Here is a 20,530-nt window from a genome sequence, read left to right on the forward strand (position 1 = left end):
ACATAATGAATAAAAAGTCCATTGTTTTCTTGAAAGCTCCAGCATCACATCAAACATATTTAGGTGGAATATTGAGCAACAATTGCCTCAAAAAAAGTTTGGATGTATCAAAGTGATGTTATCTACCAAATGTCAAACTATGTCTTAAGATAAACATTTAATTTTAAAACATCTATGTGAAGTAACAATTAATAAAACACATTTTTTTAGTAGAGTTTGACCTAAAAATCTTTGAATTTAGCTTGACATACCTTGATAACCACTTGCGGATCATGGATTTCTCACAAACCGTATTTTCCATCGATGTAAACTAATATTGAGCTCGGCAAGTCTTTTTGCAGGCGAACCGAATGACAACCCCGTTTTTGAAATCTATTGCAGTAATCAGTCTTCTTAATATAAATAGTTTTTATTTTACAGCATTGTTCAGCTTGCCCAAAACATAAAGGCCTATTTCACTCTAGATTTGACAGTGTTAAACAGGTGGCACCCTCGTATATTTTACATTGAAAAATCATTAAAATCATATAACAACTTACACTATAATAGACTAAAAACATTTGGAAATACAATACAATTGCACTACTGTATGCACTGTATAGTCTTGAACTTTGAAATAATTTGTATTCTTATAGATAAAGAACTAAGAAACTTAACCTCAAGTAAACCACTAAAGTTTATAATGCAAGATTTAAGCAAAATTGAAGCATGTATAATCTGATTACAAGAAGCAACTAATCATTGGTTACTTTAACAACTGAATATTATCAAGAAGATACAGTCGACTCAAGTTAGCTTAAAAGTGACCCAAAAACCAAACACACTGTTCTGTGACAAGTATCTGAGGACAGTTTCAAAATGTATAAACTCTTTTTTTTCCTGTTGATATTCTAAATATATAAACATTTATCAGTATTACAAACATACCACCTGTGTGAAAAACAAGAGATGGCTTAACAGTATTACAAACTTTGAGAACTTGTACAAGTACTGTGTTTTTCATTACAATGACACAGCCAACTCAGAAAACATGAGAAATATCAACACGGCATTGAAAGCAAAAGTTGTTCTTTTATCACGTCCCATGCTCGTAAAACTGGTTCTCAGGGTTATGATTGAGTGTAAACTGAATACACAACATCGCCATCATCTACAATCGCGCTAACCTGTATCGGCTACATCGTAAAAACTGAAAGCAGGAATGTAGGTTGATAACAACTCTGATTGGAACATTATACCCATACCACATATCATACAGCGCAAGTGTTCAGCAGAATCTCAGTTCAGTGATAATATTTTTTGCACAACTCGCAACACATAAAAGTAATATTCAACCAAATTACTGCACGTTTCTTGTTAATTAATCTCAGTAATATTTAAAATTGCGATGAGTTTGGGTGAGAGAAAGCTGAGGTGAAATCAATTAATGAAAAAAAAGTTTTTCAATGCAGCTGCTACTGCTACACACATAAAGAGACCTGTACATGTGCAGCAGAGAGGAGCAGAGCTAATCAAAACCGGCATGAAATGCACTTGAGCTACTGCAGTGCTTAGAGCTAAATTGGTCTCTTGTATCTAACAGTGTACATATATGCACACACAATGTTTCTCTTTCCATTTGTTCCTCATAGACCATTTAACTGCACTGCCATTATGAGAAGCACATCCTTTATTATGTCTCTAAGTGTCTCTTAATTCATCACAATTTGGCATGAGAGCTGTCTACTTTTGGCACTCTCCCCAGTTTAACATTTTCCAGAAAGGCTTTGTGCACCAGCAGCCCTTCAGAAATGTAAGCACTCATGGATGGTTCCTGGTGTTTGTCTACTTATCACTTGATTAACCCCTTACTTTTAAAAGCAGAGTAATAAATACAAGCAAGCAAATGGCAGGGAACAAGGGTTACAAACTTGAAATTATAATACAATTAGGTTGTACAGTATGTTTCTGTTTGTGTGCTTCAACCAGTATGGGCCAATTGCAATGTCTGTGTGATGCACAACTGTGTCAGCGCCTGTTTCGCTCTCACAGTGTTGAAGAGCTGTGTGCGTAGTCATGGAGCATGTTTGAGGTGTAGACTGAGCTCGGAGGGCTCCCGAACATCGACTCCATGATGGGGGAGTCGCTGACATACTCCCCCGAACACACAGAGTCTCTGAAGGGGGAGGGGGGGGATAGAGCAAGGGAATCCTCTAGAGATGGCTTGTTCTGAGTTAAATCCACGCTATCCCTTTCCTCCCCCTCCTCCTCCTTGGCATCATAAATGTAGCTGTGTAAGAGGTCCAGTGACTCGTCCTCGGATCCCTCCTCGTCAAACACCCCCACTCGTGGGACCAAAGGAGGCTGAAAGGGGGTCAAGCTCAAAGGCTCGTTGGCAGGGTGTGCCTCCTTGGCGGTGTTGTCATTCAGTGCAGGGGCATAGGAGCTGTGTGTGTCCACCACAGCCCCCTGCAAGCGCTCCGTAGTGCAGCCCTTTAAATGAGAGGGCAGAAAAGATGCAGGCTTATCTAAATTAGACTCCAGCCCTTGCATCTGACCAGAGCAAGAGGGAGTCCAGAGGGGACGCTGCGAATCCTCGTCGTCCTCCTCCTCCAGGTTGTACAGAGGCTTAGCGCCGCGCGGTACTTGATGGGGTCGGGGTTCTGTGCCACGGTTGCAGGTGGAGGGCTCACAACTGTGGGGGTCGGGCGTGTTAGTTAGGGGCCTGATGACCGCCGTCTGATTCAAGCCTGCTTCCTGTTTCCTCACATGCACAGACAGTCTGTGCCACACATTCCCCCCCCTTGGAGGGTGTCTTGGACCTGATTCAGACCATGACACAGACTTGCCATTAGAACTATGAACGAGATAAAGACCCAAGTTACTAACACAGGAAACCAAGAGGTGGTTGCAGATAAACAACATCAGCATAGCAGCAACATAACACAACAAGAGCAGCAGCATTTCAACATTTCTGATGCATGTTAAAATACTTTTTAACCACGTGACTTTGACATTAACAGCTTTGATAAGGGGTTCACTCATGAGCTCTAAGGAGCGTTACATGTATCCACTGTGTCACCAAACACTGTGAGTCATAATGTGCTGCAGACAGCATTATGATCTGCAAATAGCTTTAAACATTGAGGTACAGAATAAAGAGCCACCTAACTCATTTCCTTCTGTCTTAACTATAAGCTTCTATAGTTTAAATGGGACACATGCATTTGTACTTTAGTTGATGCCTGAACTGACACAGAGTTTTAGTGCAGACAGAGCTAGGACTGGCTCTAATGTGATTAGTTGGAGAGGTAGGGAGGGGTGTTCATGCTGAGAAAAGTTAAATGTGAGGTTAATTCAGGATAAACCAAAGCGGCAGGGTGGCAGAACTTATTCTTGGAGGGCTTCAGTGTCAAACGTTTTTTTCCCATATCCAGCTTAGAAGTGATTCCTTTAATTCACCAGACACTTGAACCAGCAGCATAGGCTTTGTTGTTGAACAAAAACAACAACAAAAACTGATGCTGAGTCACAACAAATTATATTCCATATAGTTAACAAATAGCTTATTTTATATTACTCGTGAAAATCAAGCATAATCAAATGCAATTGTTAAAATGCAAAAACAGAAGGTTTTTAGACAACATTCCATTTTTTTTAATCTAAAACTTTGAGGTAAACTCACAGATTTTCTTTCAAATGTCTCCAATGGTTGTTTATAATGATAAAATGTCTTAGTGGACAGTGCAGCTCTCCAGGAAAGAAGTTCAAAGACCACCATGCCAAAAATGTGCCAGCCTCGACACTTTGCAGACAGTGTGCTGCTCAGTTCAGAAGGTTTAAGGGTTAGATGATTAGAGAGGCTGCATAGCAAGGGTGAGAGACAACACGTAAACATATTGGGATCACTCTCATACTCTGCCCAACTCCTTACTTTAGACACCTGTCCAGTGTCACTGCTGTGAATCTCAAAAAAGTTATATGCAAGTCTTATATATAATTTAAATGTCGGAAATATATACTTGAATTAACGCTGACACAGTTTTCTGTTAAATGTAGCTGAACTTCAGTGGTATTATTTTATGTTCCTCAGTGGGAGGGGATGTGCCTTATAAATCAGTGTTCAATGCTTACTGTTTCTTAATCAATGCATCAGTTTAGGTCTGATCTGGAAAGTTAAAATTGGACAAATTAAATCAAGCATAAACACTCAAATATTCTTGTAAAAAAATTAAATAAGCACCTTCATGTTACTTTTAATGATGTATTTCGACAAAATACCAACAGATCAGCTTTGGACAAACCACAGTACAATTTGAGTGTTTAGGCATCTTATAATTGTGCTTCTTACCAAATATAATCATCTTAAAAAGGCACTCACTTGGCATTGCCAGAGACAGCCTTTTTCCGGCGGAAGATATTGAGGAAGCTGTTGGTCCCACATTGAGCTGACTTCCCATCTCCAACGTGCATTCGCACCACATCAGATGTTGTGAAGGCGCTTCGGACGTTCCTCTCTGGTTTGGCAAGCATAATGTACATCTTAGGCGTGAACATGCACCCCAGAGCCACTGTGACACTGAGGCTGACAGAGAAGGATGTGGTTATGATCTTGTAGTTTGAGCCAAAATAGATTGGCACAAAGGCCAACCAGATGATGCAGGTAGTGTACATTGTGAAGGCAATATATTTCGCCTCATTAAAATTGGCCGGGACGTTCCGCGTCTTGAAGGCATAGTAGGTGCAGCTCATGATCAGAAGGCCGTTGTAGCCCAGTGGCGCCACCATGCCTACGGTGCTAGTATTACAGATGAGGTAGACCTCACGAATGCTGGGGTAGGACTTGACGGGCAGAGGAGGCTCCAGAACGATGAGTGTGATCTCCAGAGTTAGCTGCACGCTGACCAGCATAAAGGCGATGACCACCTGGGCCCAGGCGCCCATGAAGCGGGGCTTCTTGGTGCAGATCTTCTTCTTGCTGCCTGCCAGGATGCGAGCGATGCGGTTAGTTTTGGTCACCAAGGCAGAGTAGCACATGGCAGATGAGAGGCCCACCAGGAGCCGCTGCAGGTAGCAGGAGACCAGAGTAGGATGGGCGATTAGGGTGAAAGGACAGATGTAGCCCATGAAGATGCCTGCCAAGATGATGTAACACAGTTCTCTGCTCGAAGACTTAACCACAGGCGTGTCACGGTACTGGATGAACACGAAAGTGACAAAGGAGGTGATTAGGATTCCCACACAGGAGAAAGCCACGGCCACGATAGATTCCACATCCGACCAGTCCAGATACTTCAGAGGCAGCGGCTGACAGCCTGGAACAAAAGCAAAGGAGATATCAGGTTAATCTTTTGTTGGTTCTGTCGCAGTTCTTTGTTTGAATGAAAGGGACATTACAATAGCTGAAAAGAACCAATGAGCAGATAGTAGAGAGGGGGAAGAGAGGAGAGCAACACAGATTTGGAGGCACAAGGTAGTCAGATGTGTAGAGAAAGATCAGACCTAAGATTGTTCAGGAATTAAGAACCTCCAGTTCTGTCAAAAATCTCTCATTTTTATTTGATGCCTAATGTCTATGTTATGTGATTATTTGTCTCAACTCTGTCATGATGCACACATTGACAGAAGTTTGTAGGGCTTAATGGGAGAAAACTGACATCCTTGACTTCCCCTAACATATCATAAATTACATGCTGCTGCTAAAAGCAAAACCCACTTCTGCTTGTTAATTCCCAATATGTCAAATCATAAGAAACAGACATTTTCAAACAACTTTACGTAGCCTCAGGAAACTCAACACAAAATGTGAAAGGTACGCCTGTGAATATGAAAGTTTAAAGCAGTTTTTACACTGAGGTAAAAGCACTACTGCAAACACACACTGAGGCCCACTTTCAAAGGAGAAGAATCTGAAGAGCACTGAAGCACACTAACTGTTTTCTTTGGACCACCCACCTGGCAGGCACCAGCCACACTGTGTGCATAGACAAAGGTGGCAAATATGAAATGCTCATATCTGGATCTCTTCTTACACTATCTTCAAATCCCTCATTCCTCGAAAAACCTATGCTGTCATATCTAAGCTGGGGAGACCTTTAAATAATTTAAAAACAAAGCTCACTCTTGTGCTGCACAAGGTCTCTCTGTAGAGTCACATGGACTTCAGAGAAAAGCCAGCATCATATGGAATTTTGTGAAGGTATTTAAGAAAAAAAATTCTGCTCTACATGAGCAAATGAGTGGACAGTACAACCTCGCTCTATGAATAGAATACCAACTCTCTCTATTAGTATTCTCCAGATAGGTTACATGTAATGAGAGTGAAGGGAGAAATCTCTTCCTCGACAGACTGCTGAAATATATCCCCAAGCCCCTCATGGCCGTAATAGGATTTTACACCTGGGATCTGAGAGCTGCTCTAAACTATAAATCGCGGTCAAAACAATCACTGGGTCACAACAAGGCAAGGAACGGGGGGGGAGGGGGGGAGAAGGGTGTGGGTTTTGGATGCCAAGAGAGCAAGGTCATAGGACCTGGATGATGAAAAGTACCAGTGAACGGAGGTGTCAGGGTGTGAAGTGTGAATAGGCTTATGGGGAGGAGGATTTTTGAGAGCCCAAAATAGTTAGTGGCTTAGAGGTGTTTTAGTGATGTTGGTGTTATAAGATATGAATGACCTGACTAAGTGAGCAGGCAGATGTAGGTTAGCGTGAAATCAACGAAGAATGTTTATAAAATCAAAAGTAGATTATTTTTTTATGAAAAACACTATTAAATAACCATGGAAGGAAGCCCTGATATCTTCTATAATATATGGGAGAAATTCCTACATTTTTGTAAAGGAACTACATGTGACCTTGTCAAATTAGCATGGTCAAATAGCTACTTGTTTACCAGCTTTAAACTCACTGTTAAAACCTTTTCACAAACTTTCATTTTTGAACTATTATTTATTACCAAAAATGTAACATTTATGTATTTTGTATCTCTTTGGGGTGGGTATACATTTATGTAATGTATTTTGCTGGAAAACTAAATGAAAATATAAAAAAGGTTGATTGGCTCAGTGTGTTTGATTGGGTTTTTTCCAACTTACCTTCCAGGTAATCGTCGGGCCACCACCCCAGCTCACACGCCTTGCAGGTGAACTCATCCTGGACGTACTCATTGTCCTTGCATGTGGTGCAGATCCAACAGCAGCTCACCTCTCCCTTCCTGATCACCTAAGCAGAGAGGTCAACGGTGAGGGGTCACAGACATCTTAGGTACACTCATCAAACATCACACCCAAAGCAGCCTGAATAAGTAATGAAGGGGATATCAAAGATGAGGTACGTTTCTTTCTCTTGAGCCCCAGACATACTGTTTATAAAACAAGGCCAGCTGCTTTTACATTCTGCTCCCAGATAAGCTGTTACCAGCACTGTGATATGTAAAGCAGGGTGAAAGTGGGGCAGAAAACAGAGAGGGGGAGCAAGAGCAGCCAGCAGAGAGGCTGCACCCTCCCTCAGGGCGACTTACTGTACAGCTAGACTGAAAACAAGCAAATCAGGGCATTTCTGCATTCTGAGCACAATAACAGTTTTCATTATTTACTGTCCCAACTGGCCTTCTCCTCAGCCAGGTAGGGTTAAATGCACAGGAAATGATGCATCACCTTGTTCAAACCTAAATGTTGTGTGACTTAGTTTTGACAGATAAGACTTAAAATATCATAAGAGATCCTGAAAAACACAAGATTATTTTACTTTTTCAAACATGTTTATTCAGACCGGGAAAAAAAAAGGGATCGTAAATTCCTTTTTCCTTTTAATGCATTTAAGATAATATTTCATAGATGAAGAAGGATGTCAAAATGTAGGACAGAGTAACATCCAAAATAAACGACTTGCCGGCTGAGGGATATGTTGTATGATGACCAAAGAGGACAAATGGGAAGCTACGAGATTCATAGCAGGAGTGGTGCATCACATCCAAGCAGTGACACAGTTACCAGTAAAAAAATGTTTTTGGAGAGCACAGGGGAAATGCCATCTCTGTCTTAATTGATTGCACTCTTTGAGAGTATTTTTAGCCATGAAGCTGTGTGGACCGAGGGATGCCAATGTCGGTCGGTCAGCCAGTCTCCCGCTTTGGTCCAAACAGAAATACCTGAAACTGACCTACTTGGGTGTATCGCCATCACATTATCTACGTACATGGTTCCAACAGAAGGACCCTTAATCTCTATCACCATTAGAAGTTCAGAGTGCCATGTGACGACACCACCGACACGTTTTTTTTAAATTCTTTGATGACTTCTTAGGACAATTTTGACATTTTGGGAAATACATTAAGTTGTTTTCTGGCCGAGGGTTACAGGAGAAGATAAATACTGGAACCAGGACAGCAGCTTGCCTGGCTATGTCCAAAGGTATACCTTATGCCTCATATTTTTAACAGTCTAGTATGCCACATGAACACAGAATATTGATTTTACTGCCTCAACATCACATTTTTACTCAAAAATAACTCGAAGAGAGAATTTGAGCATCCCATTTGTGTTGGCTTTCTTGGAAAAAGTCCTTTGTGAAAGTCATTGTATGTTTTACCTGGCATAATGAATCCATAGTTAAATTAGCTACTTAGAATCGCTAAATTGGACCTGCTGGTATTTAATTATATACATCGGTGTTGAATTAACACTAGTTTTAGACCTCTACAGTCAGATCCCCATTGTTAATGACTATTGATTTATTAGACGTCAGGTTTTTTCTGGCTGAATGAACACTGGTTGAGTTTATCTAACGCTGGAGGGTTTGAATCCCTACCTTGATCTGTCCTTTGGAGCAGGGCTCGCTGCAGACTGAGCGCACGATGTCACTGTGGTTAATCCACAGCTTGTCGTCATCGATGGTTATGATGCCCTCGTGCCAGGAGCCCACCTTTAGGTAGTCATAGTGTTCCTCACCCACACCCTGTAGATTCATGATGTCATACCTGGATAGACAGAGGGACGGATGGATATAATGAGCAAGGACAAGAGTTACAATAGATTAAAAAAAAAAGACTAGAAGAGGGACAGAACATAGAAGAGTTAAAGATCACAGAGAAACAAGGAGGAGGAGGGAGATATAGCGGGAGGGGAGAATGACAGAGTGACAGGTCATTTAATGATACAAATATTGCAGCTTAGCAAACCTTTTATACAAAGTCACTAAAATAGCTTCCTGTTAGTGTAACCTAAATAGCTCATGGCAGAGCACGGTGGCTTCCTCTTTACATTAAACCAGGATGTGCTCCACCTGACCTCTAGCTAACGGAGTATTGACACGGCCATGTTTTCTGACTGTCAAATGCTGTCTGTTGGACTGAGCAGAGATGAAAGTGGCTGCCAGAGCGGACAATCCGCTGAATCTGTTCCAGTCCAAACTAATTACATCCTTCTGTGCTCAAGATTGGTGCACACTTGTGTGCATGTACATGCCTGCTAATTAGTAGCAGACCGTAAAATCATAGATTACAACCACGTCAATGATAGGAAATCTCTTTTTCATTTTCCTGCCATTTTGTATATTCTTACCACCTCTTCGTTCTCTTACCTTCCTGGGGTGTCTCCATTTTGATCGAAATAAATGTCCTCCCCTGAGACTCCTTTGAAGGATATCTTCAGCAGGTAGTCCAGCAGCTTGCTGCCGTCGATAGGGTCCATCGCCTCACACAGCCCTGGCTGCCCTGGGCACAACTCCAAGTGCATATCATGGAGGCCATGAGCCATGGCATAGATGGCATTGATGACAAATCCCATTTTACTATCCTGAACATAGTTCTCATGTAGACTCTCATTTCCTGTTAGAGAGGAAAAACAAGAGGGCATGAAAATGATGGATACATTGTGACCATTAAAGAAGCTGTTCTTGTTTGTCCTTGTTTTTTGCTGCATTCAAACTTACACAGTAGACACATTGTGTTTCAACAATGCATGATTAGAATTAGCCAAACCAGACACGGAGAATATATTGCAAAGCCTTTCTTTTGCAGCAGAATATATCAGCATACAAGGAAATCACAATATAATGTCCAAAAGCCTGAAAATGACAAATTGTACTTCACCATCTGCCCTCATTAAGACCCCTGTCCCTTCAGTCAGCAACAGCAATAAGATTTGAAGGGTATAAATAGAAATGTGAAATGTTAACGATCTACATCCTTGTATGCAGATATTTGTTCCAACATTTGAGACTGAATTTAAATGTCTATTTGCCCCCTTTGAAATATTGGTATTTGTTGTCTATATTGTTCACATCAACATGCACATACAGCAGACGGTGAGATCTATTTATATTATTTCATGTGCTTCTGACTGTCGAGTGAACTGTGTGTGCTGGGTGAGCCATTCCTTGTGCAATTTTCAAAGTGTAGGGCCATTTTCTTTTGTATTCCTCATACACTATAAACAAGCCCAGTGCTCCACATCAGAGTTTGACTAATGCAATCTTCGTTCTGTCCGAGAGCCTGACTCTGTCAAGATCAAGACATCTCACGGTCACAATCTTACAAAATTGCAGCTTCAACACATTAAAGAGAGCGTTGTGTTAAAGAAAGCATCAGTCAAACTCTTCCTCTCTTGGATGAGTCAAACGCTTACAGAGTGCAGGTGCAATTCTGATACAACCATCACCATAGTAGTGGCAAGAAAAATGCACTTACCACCTTGAAGGTCTTTGGAATAAAAGACGTGGATAAAGATGTGATACAAAGAAAGTAAAACAGCAACTATGACTGTACTGCTCTGAGATACTAACAGTCATCAAAAACCAGATGTATTAGTTAATTAAAAGCATGCTGAGTTAATTTAGTTTGTATGGATTATTCAATTGAATATTTTTTCAAATTCTTAATTGGATGTGTAATTTGCTCATATTGTTATTTAAATGGTATTAGCAAGCCGAAAACTCGAATTACCATGATCACCTTTTGGGAGCAAAGGGAGAGAATATTCGGGAAGGAAAACAGAGAGAAAGATACAAATGTTTCATTATTACCCTCTGTGACAGCAAGATAAAAGAGTAAAGCATATTGGTTGTTTTTTTTGTCACCTACCGGAGCACACTTTCTTGTAGTTCTTGTTCTCCTGTGGGTGGCCCGCGAGGCGGCACTGGAAGCGGTACTGCCAGAACTCAGAGAACCAGGGGTTCCTGGTGTTGGTGTCCAGACGCAGCTTCAGGTAGTAATCGTCGAAGGTCTTGACCACCTCTGACTGCAGCTTCATGGTGATTCCTCCCTCTGCTTCCTGCTCAAAACCCTCCACCACCTCATAACGGTCTGCCCACCCATCACTGCAGGAGCAAGAGAGGAAGAGTCTTTAGCACAATGACCGCAGGGGGACCACTTAAATGTTATGAAAGAGATTTGACATCATTTAAAGTGAGAAGCATTACTTGCCAGTGGTGGTAGTCTATACATGTTATAGTATGAGTCTTGTATTGGACTGTTCAGACTATCAGTCATTTGTTATATTAAAAGATGGTGTTGCATCAAAGCATTATTCTGCCCATCCCACTGTAATGCTCCATCTGCTTCTTTAACAACCATTAACAGCGAATATGAACTGCTACCATCTAATCGGAGATACAGGGTCCTGCGATTCAATAAAGTCAGACTGAAGCACTCCTTTGTGCATCAGTCAATCCTCACAGTAAATACAGAGCTAAATCCCAGGTCAAATGCACGCTAAAGGGTCTTTGAAAATGTTTTCTCTGTGCTGTTATGTTAAATGTTTGTTGTTCATGTATCGTGTCTTGGTATTCGTCTATGTTGATGTTACACATGGAGCTGCTGTGATGCAAGTCAAATTTCAGACTTGATCTGACCAATAAAATATTATCGTATCGTATTACAAACAGGGCCCAGCTCACAGGATAATCGGTCTCCCCACACCCAACTTCGCAGAGTTGAACAATAATGCCACTGCATGCATCGCAACATCAGTAGAACAGGAAATCACACACACTCAATCACCGTCTAACCCGCTGCTCTCCATGTGAAGGTACAGAGCACTGAGGTGCAGAGGGGTTCACTCTGAAAAAAAGCCTGATTCCTGCATCCATAGCAGGCCTAACTGGGTAGACCTCAGTGTGTTGTCTGTCATTGTATGTTCTTGTTGTGCTCTTGTGTGTATTTCTCTCTGACGTGTACAATGCATGTGAAAATGAATTACACCTTGGGGACAATAAAGAATAAAGATACTCACAAAAACTGCTGATTCAGACTGACGTGCCCAAAACACCGTTTGCCTCATTGATACACATAAACAAACCAGGTGTCAAACTTTACTTTGAATGATAGATTCTCCATTCCAACATGATTTATTGTCTTTTTCTTAGCGGGACATGGTAGTACAGGTTTTTTTTTCAAACTGAACTCTGAATTACAGCTGTTACTGAATGAATGTTTTGCTTTTAGCAGACAGACCTTAGTTCCTTGTGAAACATTTTTGAAAGCTTAATGATGGTGATATAACTCACAAATAGTCAGCTGTTAGCATAGACTGTATAGCTGTTAGGCTATTAAACTTATGTACAGTGCTTGCATTGCACATTTGAATAGTGACCTGATGCTTAGCTGATAGGGAAAGAGAGCAAACAATGTGAGTGACCACAAACCTTAATAATCAGTTGATTTATTGTAATTTCCACATCTAAAAGAGTGTTTGGAGTATGGAGGAAGTAAACAACCACGCAAAAAACGATTTGAATACACAGAGCAGCGATTAAAGCAGCAGTAACATCAATGTAAAATGAATTACTGAAGGAGAGCAGCTGTAAGTCGCATGTTGGTGTGTCTTTGTTCACATGGAGACTCATGTCAACGTTTTTATAACAGCAGCAGACTTATTAAAATAAAAACATCTGTGCACACAAACCCAAACTCTTGGTCATGTGTTGCTTTAATATAAATATTGATCTTCAACAACAGGTAGCTAGACTCCAGCATCTATTCTTGTAGGATGTTAAATTCGCTTGGCAGCACTGTTTGCAGGCTTATCTGAAGTCCAACCCAGCAATCCTCAATTTAAGAGGATGGAAATCTCACCATTAGTGCCTCAAGAGTAATTGTAGGCTTTATAAAATCACTTCAGCTTATTTGTGTGACCCTTTGTGCGAGAATTTGAAACCCCAAGCCAATTTTGACACACAGCTAGCCAGTGTCAGAGAGAGGGACCCTGAAAAAACTAATTAGAGATAAACAGCACCACTCTAAGCTCAGCTCTTTCTTTAAATCTATGTGGGGTTTTCAGCTGTGTTTTATTCTGTGTTTCTCTATCTCCAAAGTGGGTTCCGGGCTACTGCCTTAAAATACCTGAGCTATTGACAGCTACCCACCAATTACCTATGACTCACCATGGAGCCAATTACCTCGCACACATGGGATGTTCTGGGTGATGGATAAGGACGTGTGTGTGTGTGTGTGTGTGTGTGTGTGTGTGTGTGTGTGTGTGTGTGTGTGTGTGTGTGTGTGTGTGTGTGTGTGTGTGTGTGTGTGTGTGTGCAGGAGAAAGTCTCTGACCTTTATGTCCACAGATACCATCAGTCAAGAAAAAAGGAGACATTCGGCCAAACACCTGGAAGGAGGACACTTTTAAACCAAAGTGATACAGCTGGTATATATATCTTCTCAAGCTAAACAAACATTTTGATTTCTACATATATTGGATATTAGTATTAAAAACAATCCTGGAATTAGAGCCCAAGTCATGCAGAAATTGTTAAAATATCTCCAGCTGACCCTAGACATTAAGTGGACAAGGCTGGCCTTTTTTCTATTAATTCTATTAATTACTTTCTATTAATCTGGCTTTTTATACTTTCTCACATCCCAACCATGTCCCATGTGTTCCTACTTAAAAAGCTAAAGTTATTTCCAAAAGTAGCAAGGCACTGTTATTACTCGAAGAGCAAATAAACCATTTGCTGGGGCACGGATGAACAACCTGTATCAGGCTTTGCCTTTAGAGGCAGAAATCAATTTGACTCTCAAGTTTAAGTTTTGGAAGGAAACCCAGAAACTTAAACATGAGAGCCATATCCAATACAACGCTCCATTTAATTTCACTATTAGAAGTGAAAAAACGGTAAGCAAATCTATTCTTCTTTTTATAGTGATGTCGCTCTGAATTTGGCTTCAAATTGTTCGTCCTTCACAGTTCCAACTATCAGAGCCAGCTTAATATGTGTTGCCATGTGTGAAGCAAGATAAATACATCCTTGTGTCTTTGAACAAATGCATTGGAAACACCAGATTTTATATAAATGTCCACATTTGAAGGGATTATGCAGAAGATGTATGAATCCATTAATGGGGAGAAGCTTGCGAGCTAGTTCAGGCAGTCAACTGGAGCACCAATGATACAATTACACGTGAGTTGTCTGACTGAAATGTGTTTACAAAGGTGTGTATAGTCTAAGGCCAGAATACTTTGAATTATAGTGTATAGTGTGTGCAACACTTACTGTTAAAGATGAGAACAGTGTGTGATAATGGTGAGAAGAAGAAAAAATAGCAATATGGGATCGTGAAATAATGTCCTATTCTTTGTGTAAAAATATCAGCCTGTTCCTAAAACATTTGCTGTATATTTAAAAGGAACAAATCAACTGAGTCTCTCTCCTAATTGAGTTTAGAGTCAGAAACACGTGAATGTCATTGGTGCCAGTCACATTTTCTTAATTCGCTCCAAGTGAATACTGTCTCTGTCCCTCCTGCTCTCTTCACAACATGTAGAGTGCAGATGGATTCACAAACACCCTGTATCGATGTGTGCATACAGTATGTCTTCCATGTGTTTATCATAAATGTACTTTACCTGACAGGGTAGCTATTCAATACTATTCAGTGTGGAACATGTTTGTTCTAACAGAACAGTGGAAAACAGATTGGGTTTTTAGATAAAGAGAGAGAAGGGGGGGAAGTGCTGCTCAACACTCTACATGAATAATGCATGAGGCACTGAAGACATGCTTGACTGTTTCTCGCAGTAGAGTTTATGATGAAGTAAAATGACGTTCTCTCTTCTCGCTCTCCTCTCTCAGGATTGCGGCTTCTGGCAGAACTCCAAACAGCTCATCAAAAACGTTCGGCCATCAGAGAGACGCTTAGTGGGACAAAATCTGATTTAATGTCACCTCAATGTTCACGACTACATACTGGAAGGCTCAATATTACATAACCTGAGTCTGACATACGGGAATTAAACACCTGTTTAAGAAAATTAAGGAGTCAACGCTGTTCAACTTTCCTATCAGCTTTACTTAATTTGCTGAAGACAGAAAAGGTTGTGGGTTGAAACATCAAACAGAGAATACCTTAAATACAGTTACAGTTTTTAATAATTACTTTAAATTGTTTAATTTAAGAAGGATGAAGTTTGTGACACAGGACTTTGAGATCTTGTATTTAAGAAATGATCCTCATACTTCAAATGCAAAATAGGTCATTTGTCATTGCAATCGTTTTTTTTAATAACAAAACCTCTTAAAATGACCTATAAGACCGTTGCAAACTCTATTAATTTGAGTGTAATTCTGATCTGGCACCAAAAAACATAAAATATTATAAGGAAAGATACTTTTTCATCCATCATAAAAGACCATTGTGCATGTTACTTGACTTAATTAAGGTAATTACAGCAAAAGTAGAAATATGTACGTATGTGACATAGTTAGTAAAACCAACAAAAGAATCCTGGCAGTTTAAACAAATTTGAATGTCACTTTTATCCTCAAATTTCCAAAGAAATTAAATAAATAAATTGTCTCTGCAAGTAAAGTCAGCAGGAGGCTATTCCTTTGACGCCATATGCCTAATAATGTGCTGAATGCATTCTGATGATTTACTGAGACGTGATGATGTGTGGCATTGTTTAGAGGCGCACAGCATGCCAACAGCTGGGTAATTTATAGAGTAGTATACAACAGTGAGTAGACTGAGAGCTCCCCCGACGCTCCCGGATGATCTAGTTCCAGTTTGATAGCACATTTGTATATTTATGAAGCCATGAATTAATTGGCAGGGCAGAGATTTAATCACATGCGCTGCTTCCCCTGGAGGATGAACAGGAAGAGTTACTTTAAAAAGAGGAACAGAATGATAGGGAAGTCAAGAGTGTCCTAATTGCTGTATGCGATTGTTCAAACAAAAGTTTTGGTAGGTTAGGTAATGGAAAAACTTTTAATCTGTTGTGCATTCAAAAAACCACTCGAATGCACAACACAATAGACTTTTTGCACTACTTTTAATTTTGTATTTTTGTATTTTATTATATATGTTGGATTGTTGGACGAGCTCAGGTCATATTTATTTATTTTTATATTCCTGTATTTTACTTGCGTAGGGTGGACTAGCAAAGTAAGATTTTCATTGTACAACTGTCTGTTTACTGTGCATATGACATATAATATCTTGAATCTTGAATAAGATTTTCATTGCCATTTCTACACTATAGCTTTGTGCATATGACAATAAAACCTTTGAATCTTGAAATGTCAACCGGTCTAATTACTAGAATGACATGAATATTACAATTAAAATCATGTTGGGATTGGAATTTAAAACACACACTTCATTTACTACCATTACTGTTTTACTTTTTGATTATTTTCAATGTATTTCATTTTTAGTGAGATACATTGAAAATGTATCTCTTGGGCAAAAATGAAAATTTGATGTAAATCTTTTGAAATATTGATATGTATACATGTTGTTTCTCTTGAAGATTGCTGTAACAAGATGGATTTTGAGAGAGTTTTTTGGTGTGAACTAGAAGTGACTATGGGCTTCCACCAGCCTCAACTCAATACATCTAACAGCCTTCATACTTCATAGGGTTCAAAGACCAAATCCTGGGTTTTGAATAGTTTTCAATGGCAGCATGAAGTCCTGGAGCTCATTTCTTCTGTAAAAGGTGCAACGTTATTGATATGTCTACTGACACACATGTTATATCAATCACTTCATAAGCTAACCTTGATTAAACACTGCGTAACAATCTATCATATGTTGGAAGATGAACATTTGAAGACAGCTGCCAGATAAAGTGAAGTAACCATACAGTATTTCCTTCAGAAACCTAAGAGCAGATATTAAAAGAGAATACCATTAAATACTCAAGTAAATTAAACTTAACAAAAAAAAGTACTTCACTAAATGTTTTAGCTGTTTTCCACCACTGCTCTCTTTAATTTCAAACAACAGGAGCTCTTAGGGGTATTTTTTGTTTTGTGTTCTACATTTATCTCTATGATGATCCCACAGCATTCTTAATTCATTTGAAACCGCTCTGGCAAAGGAAGGAATATTCATAAAGGGGTTTCTCTCCTAAGCTCAACTCTAAAGCTCCAGCTCCAAAAACTCTCTCTGCCTTCATCCTTTCCTCCCTACTCTCCCATTCTCCTACATTTCTCTATTTCGGAGACTCTGTGGAGTTAAAGTAGGAGTGCTGGCGGCTGGTGAGCTAGATGGTGGCAGCAGCAGGGCTCTCTTGAGGTGACACAGAGGACCCTGGGTGAGCCGGGGAGCCTTTAAAAGCCCATCCAAGTTGCTTTTTACTAATTCATCATGCCCCAGTTTGAGTTGGGGGATCAGTCTCCTCTGTATTGACAGGGAACACTGCTGGGAGAAAATCCTTTTTGCTTCTCACTACCAGGGGACATTAATTCACCAATAAAACCCTCCACAAGCTCTGCATCCAATTCCAGCCATAGCAGTGACTGTTAGATTTCAAGATCTTATTATTAGTTGGTATTTATTTCCAAACCATTACATAAGGTTAGTTGGAACACTGCTGCTCAAAGACTCCTACGTTCTTCTACAATCTAACCATAGTCCTTTTGGGCATTTTGGTTGGTCTTTATTGCAAATAATATAACTACTCATGATCCATGTCTTGAATCTCCCTCAGAAGAGGGAAAAAGAATGTAAAACATGTAACAATGTCACATGTTGTCCTGCATTGTGTCAAGTGTACACACATGCGAACAACGTGGACCACAAAATGACAGCTCCATCTACAACTGCGAGATGTAACTATATTATAAAAAACATAGCATGTTGTTTCAAATTGACAACGGTAGCCTAAACAAGAGACTGTAGGCTACAGATAACATACTTTATGTAATTTAATTTGTACATCTTTGCAATTATCTTTTTTTTAAATAAATGCAAATGTGTGAATGTTGAAGTTGCACATGAGATTAAGTCAGGGATGACATGCCAGGTTACATTTGCTTGACTTGGACCTTAAAGATCTAATATATGCGTCATTTAATTATTTTTGAGCTTGCAAAATTCAGGTTGCGGTGTGCCATTTCCTTTGCTGCTGAACCCACCTGGGGGTTTATGTGCATACTATTACTAAATTACTAAATCTGCCTCAAACCTTAGGTTGTTAAGATTTATAATAGCATAACTGAAATAAGCAATACTATTAAAAAACTTCTTCTGCAATAATCAGTTGCTTTATGGTTTGAATGTGTTTATTCACTATTCTCTTTATGTATGCATGTCATATTCATAAGGCCCAATATTAGCTGTCCAAACAAGAAGGCATTTCAGCTTCTGCAAATCAGGATGTGACAGCTATGTCCAGATGCAAAGCCAGTGTGCTATTTCTGATCACTCCAATGTCGTTCACCCATCTCCTCGCACTAGGGAACACTAGGCATCAATTGGAAGGAAAGAGATGTCCTTGACAATGTGTGGCTGCTTTCAATTAACATCAGAGGTGTGTTATAAATATTCAGATGCTGCTCATTGTGTTGTCTTGCTTAGTGAAACCCAAACAGATGCAATCATGTTTCCACTAGAATATACTTGCACATGTGTGTACGAGTAACACAAGCAGCCCTGCCCCTTTTACATGACAATGTATCCTTATCTCATAATTCCAATCTTTGTTGCTGTTGTTTCAGGGAGGATTTTTTTGTCAGATGTCAGCCATATTTCCCAAGTAGGGACCATTGTGTTTGTAGCCATGCTGACAGACTGAATGACAGATCTGAGAGACGATCACACTGACTCCATCATGAGCCCAAACAATATCTCCATGGTGACTGTAGAGTAAGCAGCACACAAGCCTTTTATTCTGGTGGTACAGTAAATCTTGCCCTGGTAATAAAAATGATATTGCACTTGATTCCTGCCCCACTAAACTCTCACTAAACTTGCAAAAAGATTGCTTTAGTGCGAAATGACAGAATAATGTCACACAGAGAGAATTACGTTAAGATGGAGGCTTGGTGCTCAACGTTTCTCTTCTGCTTCTTTGTTTCAGTCGCAGCTCACCCCAGCATCACTTTCTCTCCGAGTCCTTACATTCATAAGTAATGATTCAGTCACTATTGTGTTCTCACTGAAAGCCTAACGCAAGGAATATTTTTCTGGGGAGTGAGCCTAGCAAGAGAGTGGAGCACATTGTTGGGGATCATGCCACACACATCTCAAGATAATCCTGGAAAGGGGAAAACTGGAGATGATTAGAAAAACCTGCCTGTGCTTCTATAGGCTCAAAACAGTCATGCAGTATCTAAAGCACGAATGCCATCATCCGTCTATTTTTAAATCTGTCTTGAATTTAAATATCCATCAAGTTACTAAATGTAAATCATTTTCTGCATTCAAATAAGTCCTTGAAGCAGTTTTCATAAACCTGAGTATATCTTTGCAGGTCAGATAGCAAATCATTTCTAAAAGATAAATTACAAGAAACTAAACATCGGTTTTAACCCCTCGTACATCTTTAATTCTGGATGAAAAAGATACAGATTTATTTGGCGCTTTTGGCCAGTGCTGTTGCCAGAGATAAGACAGAATCTCTTTCTGCTCACGCCCTGCTATTTGCCAAATTACTTGAAGTCAATAGGCAGGATTTCACATCCTCCGCGCTCTCCTTCCTGAGATGGGTAGGAGATGAAAGCCTTAGAGATGACAGGAAAAATAAAGCTAACTGTGTTGCGCCACAACTCCCCTTTCTCTCTGGCGCCCTAAACGTTTCATTTATTCAAGCTCAGAGCAAAACCTGGGACTCCTTGTTACAGATAACCGAATAGGACAGCCAAATGCATGTGACACACAAAATATGGGGTCACAGCTTTCTTTGCACCTCAGCACAGTCTCAAAAGACACAGTCATGCCCTGCTAATGACTTGTGCAAAGCCATTACAGAGGCAGAACATCCACATTCCTGTCTCAGTGTCCATTTTGTCAGGAATATAAAAGAAAAACAAGCGGCAAGCATTCAAAATGGGACCCGGACCAAAACTGTGTGTGTAAGACAGGGGCAGAAATGAGCGTTACATGTGGAAAAGCAGCTTATGCAAATGATGTTTAGTAATAACACCATTCAAGTAGCATTAGAAGGAGAGAGAAAATGAATGCCGCTAATTGCAAAAGAGCGAGCAGCCGGGCAAATGGGTAGGTGGGTTCAAATGCTGCCTCTCAGAAACTAGGCTGGGTGCTGGGGAACAGGAAGAGAAGGCGTGATAACAAAATACATTGTAGATGTGTTTCTATCTCT

General features: G+C 40.1%; 1 protein-coding gene across 7 annotated transcripts in view; it reads right to left on the reverse strand.

Annotated features, from left to right (window-relative positions):
• Positions 1 to 393: 393 nt before the first annotated feature.
• Positions 394 to 20,530, reverse strand: part of grm1a (glutamate receptor, metabotropic 1a) — a 30,776-nt gene continuing 10,639 nt past the window's right edge. The window contains exons 4-10 of one of the 7 annotated variants that reach the window (XR_004567733.1): positions 11,062 to 11,297; positions 9,561 to 9,807; positions 8,790 to 8,958; positions 7,076 to 7,202; positions 4,361 to 5,294; positions 3,914 to 4,147; positions 2,714 to 2,836 (exon numbers count right to left, since the gene is read on the reverse strand). Coding sequence is in view for 5 of the 7 variants with exons in the window: in XM_034202783.1 (XP_034058674.1) it covers positions 2,026 to 2,836; positions 4,361 to 5,294; positions 7,076 to 7,202; positions 8,790 to 8,958; positions 9,561 to 9,807; positions 11,062 to 11,297 (2,524 nt within the window). In the remaining 2 variants the exon portion in view is untranslated. The other 6 variants (XR_004567734.1, XM_034202783.1, XM_034202782.1 and 3 more) reach the window with 6 other exon arrangements.

The sequence above is a fragment of the Gymnodraco acuticeps genome, unplaced genomic scaffold (genome assembly GCF_902827175.1).
Source record: "Gymnodraco acuticeps unplaced genomic scaffold, fGymAcu1.1, whole genome shotgun sequence".
Classification (NCBI taxonomy): Eukaryota; Metazoa; Chordata; class Actinopteri; order Perciformes; family Bathydraconidae; genus Gymnodraco; species Gymnodraco acuticeps.